At 43.0% G+C, this 11,033-nt stretch overlaps 1 protein-coding gene and 1 long non-coding RNA gene across 2 annotated transcripts in view; both read left to right on the top strand.

Moving 5' to 3' along the window:
• The window catches only part of LOC112072228 (gelsolin-related protein of 125 kDa-like), a 74,025-nt gene extending 66,017 nt beyond the window's left edge, over window positions 1–8,008 (top strand). Inside the window, exon 3 of the mRNA XM_070439706.1 lies at window positions 6,563–8,008. Within this exon, the coding sequence (XP_070295807.1) occupies window positions 6,563–6,705 (143 nt within the window). The 3' untranslated portion in view covers window positions 6,706–8,008. The remainder of the gene's footprint in view (window positions 1–6,562) is intronic.
• On the top strand, window positions 213–2,554 carry LOC139024776 (uncharacterized). Its single transcript, XR_011476140.1, has 2 exons — window positions 213–338; window positions 2,439–2,554. It is a non-coding gene; the product is annotated as an uncharacterized lncRNA (long non-coding RNA).
• Window positions 8,009–11,033: the final 3,025 nt, after the last annotated feature.

Raw genomic sequence — 11,033 nt, 5'->3', positions numbered from 1 at the left:
ATCGACTTCGCTACTCTGCGCTACGATCGCAAGAGATATACCGCCTATTGATACATAGCTCTGAGAATCTCCAATATGGTGTTGTATGATAATAAATATATTCTACATTAAGTTCACCCTTTAAGCTGGAAGTTGCTGCAGATTAGAACTGAGCACGTCATCGGGCCTGAAGGCACTCTTCTTGAGACCTCTCTTTCTCTCACCCAGGAGGAAGCAGCCAATAGCCAATGTCTAAGTTCAGGAAGGTTCAGCATGAGCTGGAGGAGGCTGAGGAGCGTGCTGACATCGCTGAGACTCAGGTCAACAAGCTCAGAGCCAAGACCCGTGACTCTGGAAAGGTACAGAACTGCTTCTAAACCTATACCTGACAATGTTTAGATATGACCACATCAACACCACCTATGATTCAGTCTTCTCAGAGGTCATACTGACCTTTTACACTCAACTGTATTGAAGATCTCTAAGAATTGTAACAGTATAACTTTAGTACGTCCCCTCGCCCCGACCTCGGGCGCGAACCAGGGACCCTCTGCACACATCAACAACTGACGCCCACGAAGCATCGTTACCCATCGCTCCACAAAAGCCTTGCAGAGCAAGGGGCAACACTACTTCTAGGTTTCAGAGCAAGTGACGTAACTGATTGAAACGCTATTAGCGCGTACCCGCTAACTAGCTAGCCATTTCACATCCGTTACAGAAGCACATTTCAAGTAGGGCAACAACAACAAAAAATATGATATAGTCTTATAGTATATACACTGCTCAAAAAAATAAAGGGAACACTTAAACAACACAATGTAACTCCAAGTCAATCACACTTCTGTGAAATCAAACTGTCACTTAGGAAAATAATGATTGACATATAATGTCACATCTGTTGTGCAAATGGAATAGACAAAAGGTGGAAATTATAGGCAATTAGCAAGACACCCCCAAAAAAGGAGTGATTCTGCAGTGTGACCACCGACCATCTCAGTTCCATATCTCCTGGCTGATGTTTTGCACTTTTGAATGCTGGTCGTGCTCTCACTCTGTGGTAGCATGAGACGGAGTCTACAACCCACACAAGTGGCTCAGGTAGTGCAGCTCATCCAGATGGCACATCAATGCGAACTGTGGCAAGAAGGTTTGCTGTGTCTGTCAGCGTAGTGTCCAGAGCGAGGCGGGTACCAGGAGACAGGCCAGTACATCAGGAGACGTGGAGGAGGCCGTAGGGGGCAACAACCCGCAGCAGGACGCTACCTCCGCCTTGTGTGCAAGGAGGAGCACTACCGCCCTGCAAAATGACCTCCCAGCAGGCCACAAATGGCAATGTGTCCCACGGTCAGAAACAGACTCCATAGGAGCGTGGTAGTATGAGGGCCCGACGTCCACAGGTGGGGGTTGTGCTTACACACCCAACACCGTGCAGGACGTTTGGCATTTGCCAGAGAACACCAATATTGGCAAATTCTCCTTTGGCGCCCTGTGCTCTTCACAGATGAGAGCAGGTTCACACTGAGCACATGAGCACGTGACAGACGTGACAGGTCTGGAGACGCCGTGGAGAACGTTCTGCTGCCTGCACCATCCTCCAGGATGACCGGTTTGGCGGTGGTGAGTCATGGTGTGGGGTGGCATTTCTTTGTGGGCCGCACAGCCCTCATGTGCTCGCCAGAGGTAGCCTGACTGCCATTAGGTACCGAGATGAGATCCTCAGAGCCCTTGTAGACCATATGCTGACACATGCACATTTGTGGCCTGCTGGAGGTCATTTTGCAGGGCTCTGGTAGTGCTCCTCCTTGCACAAAGGCGGAGGTAGCGGTCCTGCTGCTGGGTTGTTGCCCTCCTACGGCCTCCTCCACGTCTCCTGATGTATGGCCTGTCTCCTGGTAGCGCCTCCATGCTCTGGACACTACGCTGACAGACACAGCAAACCTTCTTGCCACAGCTCGCATTGATGTGCCATCCTGGATGAGCTGCACTACCTGAGCCACTTGTGTGGTTGTAGACTCCGTCTCATGCTACCACTAGAGTGAGAGCACCGCCAGCATTCAAAAGTGACCAAAACATCAGCCAGGAAGCATAGAAGAGAAAGTGGTCTGTGGTCACCACCTGCAGAATCACTCCTTTTTTGGGGGTGTCTTGCTAATTGCCTATAATTTCCACCTTTTGTCTATTCCATTTGCACAACAGCATGTGACATTTATTGTCAATCAGTGTTGCTTCCTAAGTGGACAGTTTGATTTCACAGAAGTGTGATTGACTTGGAGTTACATTGTGTTGTTTAAGTGTTCCCTTTATTTTTTTGAGCAGTGTATATATATAGTACTTCAACATCTAAAATCCAAGCTGAGCACTAGACTTGATCCATTATATTCTATCCAAGTCTATCCATATATTTATCATGTTCATTATTACTACTGTTCCATTATATTCTTTATTTCTGCTTACAGGGAAAAGAAGCTGCTGAATAAACATGACCAAAGTCTTATCATTTTCTTGTGTTGCATAAAATATGATTTTCGTGGTAAAATGTTGAGCATTGATTAAAAACTTGTAGGCCTTCATAAACTTCCTTTGTGACTGTGGACTTATTACTCAGCAAAAAGCTTTTTCATACAATAAAAGTTTGGTACTTTAATTAAAGGAGCACTCTTTGATTTCAACAACAACAAAGCGGTCACTTTTTTTGGTAAACAGCTGAGGGATGAGGCTGGAGAAATGTAACCACTCTCAAAATTCATAGACTAAGCTATGGATCACAGGGAATGACCTTCCAAATATCAGCATGATAATTTAAACTATGGACAGGCCTAAATGTAAATGTTTCAAAAATAAAAAGATATGAGCAGCATATATATGCATAACCATGGTAGCAATTGAAAGGAATCAATTTGCAGATTGTTGGGAAATTCTCAGAACAAAGTTCTAAGGAAACAACAAACCGTATTTTTGCATATGAACGTCATCACAGATTATGCAAATATTAATCTTTTGTAAAAACACTACTTAAACATACATGGTAATCGAGCATCTGACCAAATTATGTGAGACTTTAGTTCTGGGTTCAATTGATATTATGCCCACATAAATGGGGAAAGAAATGACAAATGTGATATTGATTTATCATAACAGGAAAGTTATCTAGAGTAGGCAGGAGAAACCCTGAGCGAGCTAAATGGCGACTCACATACCAGCTTCGCGGTAATTAAACACCCTGGAAAAGAGAGCAAATCTCCGGTTGATGCACTCGAACATAAGAGCGGGAAAGCTCAGAAAGGAGTGAAAAGAGGTAGAGAACGCCACTGCCATCCTCAGGGACTCAAGGAACCTTAGCTAAAACAATAGTCTCATATATATATATATATATTGTCTCGATGATTGGCTGACTCAAGGCATTTCCTGGTAAGGACTGTAAAACCTTCTCAGAGAGGAAGAGGCAAAGCCCCAAAATCTGTCCAAAATGTGTTTATTTGGGTTCATTATGGACCTAAGCTTTCCCCCCTTTAGGTTGAAGGCTCTGCTGTTGCAAGATGGACGCCGCATACTTTTTGGTTTTAGGGAGGGGGGCTAACTCCAACCTTGCGGGGATCCAGAGAAACTGCGTATATACTGGACACATTGACCTTCGCCCCCGCTTGACAAGCACTATCCAGAAACGACCTGGGAAGTAGCTAATTAGTAGCCAATACCAGGGTGACAGTCACAGTAAGCAAACGCATACAACTCATGAAGCAACAATACAATTGAAAATAAACAATCGTCAGTTTTATAACTGAAAATGTACAATTATTTGTGTAAAATGAACAGTGAAATACGGCTCACACTCATCCTCTGGTTTTAAAACAGAAATCCAAACTCTCGCAGTATGGTAGCTCAATATATGGTAGGCCTAGTTGTGTGGTAAGAAACGGAAGGGGGAAGAAACTCAATCAGAACCGTCTAACCTATAGCAGGGCGCTTTCGACACGCACCCACTACTTTCCTTTCGGGCACAAAATAAATATGTGGCTTAAGAGTCAGAGAGTGTACGGTGCTGCAATTGTGCTGGGAATCATGTTCCTGACTGCCCGGAGTGCCCTGTGAGGTTTGAAGGAGTTTGCAGTAGCTGTCCAGTAGGTCTCCTATGCGGAGTCAGTGCACGTTGTTGAAGGACATAGTGTAAATGAGGAGGAATTGGCAGTGGATTACACCGTAGCCAGCTGAAAATGTAATTCACCTGTTGAGAGATCCTGAAACACTGATCTTAAAGAAGGTGGATTATGTTGCTTTCACTGCGCAGGTGTTAAACTGGCCAAACTAACAAGAAGTCTTAGTTTTCACCCCATCCAGCAGGTGGCGGTAATACACCATTGTTTTATGTATTCCGCCATTAAAGAAGAAGAAGAAGAACGCATCCGGAAGTTTACATCCTTGGTTTTTAACCTTGCGTGTTCTTACTCAGTCAAACAACTGTCGATAAAGACTTTTAGCCACAACGTTTGAAGGTGAGTTTGTGATATGTTGAACTAATTATGAGCGTGCCTAAAGCATGACTTCAATTGACAAGCGTCGGTGATAGAGCAAATGGTGTAATAACGGGTACCGAGGGCCAATAACGTAGCTATCTACTGTTAGCGTTAGCTACCGCGCTTGTTTTCTTACTAGTAGGCTGGACACATGACATTTTTAACAACGCTTTTTTTCTGATAAAAACCAGTTCATTGCATCCYCCGTGGAGCCCAGTTTAATAATATGACCATATTTACCAACTGCTTGCCGTCGATTTGAAGTAATCACGAAAAAACAGGCCTTATTGTAGGGACATTTTCACCTCCTATTAGTTCTATTGAGGACCGTGGCACCAACTCGCCTTCTGAACGTTCTATTCCCAGCATATTGTTCTATGTCACAATGCCTGCTTCGCTATTGTTGGCAATGATACTACAGAACTGCTCATGTTGTTTATAGTTAAAATGTAAACAACAAAGATACTCATGGAACTCTGAAGTCGGCAGGTAGCCTAGTTGTTGGAGCGTTGGGCCAGTACCAAAGTGTTGCTGGATTGAATCCCCGAGCTGTAAAACTCTGTTCTGCCCCTGAACAAGGCAGTTAACCACTGTTCCTCGGTAGGCCGTCATTGTAAATAAGAATTTGTTCTTAACTGACTTGCCTAGTTAAAAATGTAATTATGTAAGTCTGGGCAGCGAGCTTGTTTGTCGTCGATCACTAGACCAGAAATATCCCAACGTTGTCATTTTTCCCTACTTTCTCATTACGCGAGACATAAGCACAGTTGACATCATCGAGGTGCGGATATTTACTTTCTACACAAGTTGGTTTTTCCCCCAGTTCCGTCCGAGGAACAGATTGTACTGGTAAAATAAAAAGGGATACGTTTTTTGTGCCATTTAGGCGAAATTGAATTCTAAGCATCACTCCAGTCAAAACGGCTCTGCGAACATTTGTTTCCATTAATTTGCTATGGGCTCGCGCTAGTGTTCCAGCTTAGCCATCGTTCTTTTGCTGTTTTTCAGCCTTGGGTGAATTGACTCGTTCTATTGTCCAGCCTATTACTAGCTGAGAGGCGAAACATATACAGTACAACCATCTTTTTTAGTAGCTAGTTAGCTAACTCAAGTTGAGGATACCTAGTAGAACCCATGCAGTCTGATTTCACCTCAGAGAAAATACCAGATATACGGAACAGAAACAATTTGCTAGGTGTCTCTGGTTAGTTAGCAAGCCAACTCTACTGTGATGAGAAACGTGGAAGCTAGTTACCTAGCTAGCTCGCTATCTATGACCTTAGAAAATCAGTGTTTGGAATGTAACTTGACTTAGCAGAGTGAAAATCACCCTCCACTGTATCTGCCGCTTTTTTACTAAACCATCTGCAGATCCACCTACACATGGGCCTACTATGGCTGAACCCAAGTCCATAGAGTCCCCAGGTTCTGGCTGTGGTGTTCCATCACAGAGAACCTCACAGAGGGATCCAGAGATGGTCTCAGTGAAGCTGGAGGACTGCAGTCAACCACTGGAACTCAATGTGATTGTGATAGGGGGAGAGAGAGAACTTAAAGTAGAAGAACATAATGTAGAAGTTAAAGAAGAAGAAAGGTGGTTGAGGAGAAGAGAGCAGTTAAAGAGGAGGAGATGGAGGTTAAAGAGGACCATAGGAGATTGAGATGAAAGAGGAGGTGGAGGGAAAGAGAGCAGTCAAAGAGGAAGAGATGGAGATTGAAAAGGAACACAAGGATACAGAAGTCAAAGAAGAGCTGGAGGAGAAAGCAGTTATCAAGGAGTTGGAGGAGAGAGGTGTCAAAAAGGAGAGAGGACTAGAAGAAGAAGAAGAGGAGAGAGAAGTCAAAGAAGAAGAGGAGAACAGGAAGTGTCTGCTCCAGATCTAGAGGAAGAGGAGGAAGTGATAGTATCACTGACCCAGGTAAGTTCAGGTGTGGAGAGAGATTGGTGCCTTGGCAGCCACAGCGGATTCTAAAACTCTTATGTGGTGTCCGCTTGCATCAACAAGACTATTAAACCATCTCCAATGCTCTGTTTGATTCTAACCCTATATCTGTTTATATTCCCACAGGAGAGAGCTCCAACCCAGGTTCAGACAGTGAGCCCAGTTCCACAGCATCAGGAAACATAAACAACACAGACAGAGGAACTCAAAGCAGAAACATCACCACTGCATGGACTGCTTCACTAGTTTCTATGAGCCAGAGGAGTTGAGAAGACACACTTGTAAGCCCCACCCCTGCTCAGATTGCAGAGGCAGTTCCGTGTGTCCAACTCACCTCATACCACGCAAAAAGACTATCAAAAGAAAGAACACTTACCCCTGTGGTCAATGTGGGAAGAGTTTTCAGGCACCAAGCAAACTAAAGAAACACCAGATAATCACACAGGAGAGAAGCCTTTCCACTGCTCTGTTTGTGGGAAGAGTTTTCCTCTTTCCAGACCTTAAATAGACACCAGCTGATCCACACAGGAGAGAAGCCTATCCACTGCTCCCAATGTGGGAAGGGCTTTAAGCGACCTGATTCCCTGAAAAATCATCTTAGAATACACACGGGAGAAAAGCCTTTCCACTGCTCTCAATGTGGGAAAGTTTCAGTTATTCAAACTACTTAAAGAACACCAGCGAACTCACACAGGAGAGAAGCTACCACTGCTCCCAGTGTGGGAAGAGTTTCAATCAGTCTTCAGATCTAAAGATACACCAGCGACTCACACAGGAGAGAAGCCTCACAAATGTTTTCAGTGTGGAAAGAGTTTAGTCATTCAAGCTACTTAAAGACACACCAGCGAACTCACACAGGAGAGAAGCCTTCCACTGCCTTCAGTGTGGAAGAGTTTAATCAGTCTTCAGATCTAAAGACACACCAGCGAACTCATACAGGAGAGAAGCCTTATCACTGCTCCCAGTGTGAAAAGAGTTTCAGTCATTTTTCAAGTCTGAAGACACACCAGCTAACTCACACAGAATAGGTCATACCACTGCTCCCATTGTGGGAAGGTTTTCAGTCTGTTGCACCACTAAATAGACACCAGCAAACTCACAAAGGAGAAAAGTCTCACCAATGCTCTCAATGTAGGAAAAGTTTCAGTCAGTCATCAAATCTGAAGACACACCAGTTAAAGTATCACAGCCCTGACACCGGACAGAGTTCTCTTGCTTTGAAGAAAGTCAACTTCAAACCACAGAAATAAAACACATGTAAACACATCTTATGATGTCAAAGGAGCAGAGCAGTTTTTAATGGTGAAATAACACTTTAAAAATATATTTTCAGCCTATTCAGGTGGGATAGAGTTTTTGGCCCAGAGCATGACATCACAATCTGATCAATCATCTTTTATTTGCATATGTATCCTCTTATATTGAAGAGGTTTGTGGGGTCGGCTCCAGTGCAGGGTTCCCCAACTGGCAGCCCGTGGGTGGTTTTGATTGGCCCCCTAAGTTTTCTGGTAAAAAAATCTAATAATGTATAATTTTTTATTGTAGGAGATTTAAGACTGTAAAACACCAGCCAATCAGTCCAGTGATGTGAATTTAGAAAATCTTGTCCAAAGCATTCCCACGCATAAGATATATATATGTATATGTGATCATATACAAATGTAAGCAAGGTTTGAAATTATTATGTTTAAAAATGTTATTGGTTGGGCTTCATGTATTCAATTTGTCTGGCCCTGACCATCCACGCGAGAAAAACAATCTGAATCTAGTTGATGATTGCTCTAGAGTCTAGAGGCGATCCTATCACCAATCAGGGCTGTGTATGTAAATATATTTCCATTTGTATCAACACCGCCCCACAATCAGACTGAGCATTCAACGGCTAAAGGAGGCTCAGGGAAATAAATGATAACAATATAGTTGGAGTTATTTTCATGAAATAAAACAGTGATTATTAGACATAGTGATGATTTACAAATAAAAAGTCTACATTAACATTTATAATATGGGAAATATTCCATTTAGCAGCCGCTTTATCCAAAGCGACTTACAGCCATGGGTATGGGTGGTCCAGGGACTCCACACCACTACCCTGGCGTATAAAAGCACAATGCTCTACCAACTGAGCTACAAAGGACCACCCCACCTGTTATTCTACAGTAGAGCAGGGGTTCTTGTATTAGCCATCAACCTCACCTGTTATTTTACAGTAGAAGCAGGGGTTCTTGGATTTATCCATCACCTCACCTGTTATTCTACAGTAGAGCAGGGGTTCTTGTATTAGCCATCACCTCACCTGTTATTCTACAGTAGAGCAGGGGTTCTTGTATTACCATCACCCTCACTGTTATTCTACAGTAGAGCAGGGGTTTTGTATTAGCCATCACTTACCTGTTATTCTAACAGTAGAGCAGGGGTTATTCTACAGTTGAGCAGGGGTTTTCTTGTATTAGCCATCACTCACCTGTTATTCTACAGTAGAGCAGGGGTTCTTGTATTAGCCATCACCTCACCTGTTATTCTACAGTAGAGCAGGGGTTATTCTACAGTAGAGCAGGGGTTATTCTACAGTAGAGCAGGGGTTCTTGTATTAGCCATCACCCCCCTCCCTGTTATTCTACAGTAGAGCAGGGGTTCTTGTATTAGCGTCGACGTTACTTGTCTCTGATCATCTCGATCACTGCTCAGCATTTACACAATCGATTGTTTTACCACTTCAACCCTGGTAACATGTTATAAACCTTGAGTGTCACGTAATAAACCCTGGATGTCTGGCAATAAATGATGGTTATTATGGTGGAGGTGAAGGAACAATTTCCTTTAGATTATTGTATAGGGTGACAACCTTTTGAACCTGGGTATCATGTTATAAATGTAGCTATATTATGTCATACAAATAATGGTAATCAAAGTAGAGGATTGAAAGTATTGTTGGAGTTGTGTTTGAGTATTGTATATTGATATAAAGCTGGCATGATAACAGTGTATTGTAAATAAACATGGTTGTCACTATTTCAGGACTCAACAAAAACAACAGCTTCTGATGTTAGCAGCACCGCAACAAACAAAACAGTCACACACCTCTACTAACGAGTCTAACTCCCTCTGTGAGCTTGCTCTATCAGTGCCTGGCCTGTTCATACAGTTCAGCTCTTTCATTCTCTGGTGTTCTGGTAGTGGTAGTAGTCCTTAAGGGAACTATGTATCAAGAATATCATGAATTATCCAATGCTTTATACACTGAGTGTACAACACATAAGGAGCATCTGCTTTTTCCGTGACATAGATGACCAAGTGAAAGCTATGATCCCTTGTTGATGTCACCTGTGAAATCCACTTCAAATCAGTGTAGGTGAAGGGTAAGAGACAGGWTAAAGAAGGATTTTTAAGCCTTGATACAATTAAGACATGGATTGATTGTGTGTGTGCCATTCAGAGGGTGAATGGGCAAAACAAACGATTTAAGTGCCTTTCAACGTGGTGTGGTAGTAGGCGCCAGGCGCACCGGTGTGTGTCAAGAACTGCAACGCTGCTTGGTTTTTCATGCTCAACAGTTTCCTGTGTGTATCAAGAATGGTCAACCACCCAAAGGACATCCAGGCAACTTGACACGACTGTGGGAAGCATTAGCGCCAACATGGGCCAGAATCCCCGTGGAAAGCATTCAACGAATTGAGGCTGTTCTGAGGGCAAAATGGGGGTGCAACTCAGTATTAGGTAGGTGTTCCTAATGTTTGGAACACTCAATGTGCATTTTATTTACTGGAAAAACATTGAATTGCTAAGTACATAGCTATCTCACTGATGACAGCACAAATAGAATCCCCTGGTTGCCTATAGAGACCTGCCAAGAGGAAGGAGGTGTTACATGCCTTTTAATGCATGACTGAACACCTTGAAATGCATTGGTTGTACTAAATACTCAACGTCAGTGGTGGAAAAAGTACCAAATTGTCATACTTGAGTAAAAGTATAGATACCTTAATAGAAAGTTACTCAAGTAAAATGGAAAGTCACCCAGTAAAATACTACTTGAGTAAAAGCCTAAAAGTATTTGGTTTTAAATATACTTAAGWATCAAAAGTAKATGTAATTGCWAAAATATACGTAAGTATCAAAYGTAAAYGTATAWATKATTTCAAATGTGTCACGCCCTGACCTTAGTTATCTATGTTTTCTTTATTATTTTGGTCAGGTCAGGGTGTGACGAGGGTGGGTATGCTTGTTTTGTATTGTCTAGGGGTTTTGGTAAGTCTAGGTATATGTTTGTCTATGGTGGCCTGAATTGGTTCACAATCAGAGGCAGCTGTTTATCGTTGTCTCTGATTGGGGATCCTATTTAGGTTGCCATTTTCCCTTTTGGTTTCGGGGGTTCTTGTCTATGTGTAGTTGCCTGTCAGCACTCGTTTTGGATAGCGTTCTGTCTTCATTAAAAGAAGAATGTATTCATATCACGCTGCGCCTTGGTCTCCTCATTACGACGACTGTGACAGAATAACCCACCATAAAAGGACCAAGCATAGTTTGATGGAGCAGACGTCATGGACCCCGGAGAAAGATGAGGAGCGGACATCATGGACACGGGAGAAAGATGACT

Source organism: Salvelinus sp. IW2-2015, unplaced genomic scaffold (assembly GCF_002910315.2).
Source record: "Salvelinus sp. IW2-2015 unplaced genomic scaffold, ASM291031v2 Un_scaffold1859, whole genome shotgun sequence".
NCBI classification, from domain to species: Eukaryota; Metazoa; Chordata; class Actinopteri; order Salmoniformes; family Salmonidae; genus Salvelinus; species Salvelinus sp. IW2-2015.
Note: the sequence above shows the minus strand (reverse complement) of the source record. Positions and strands in the feature narration are given on the sequence as shown.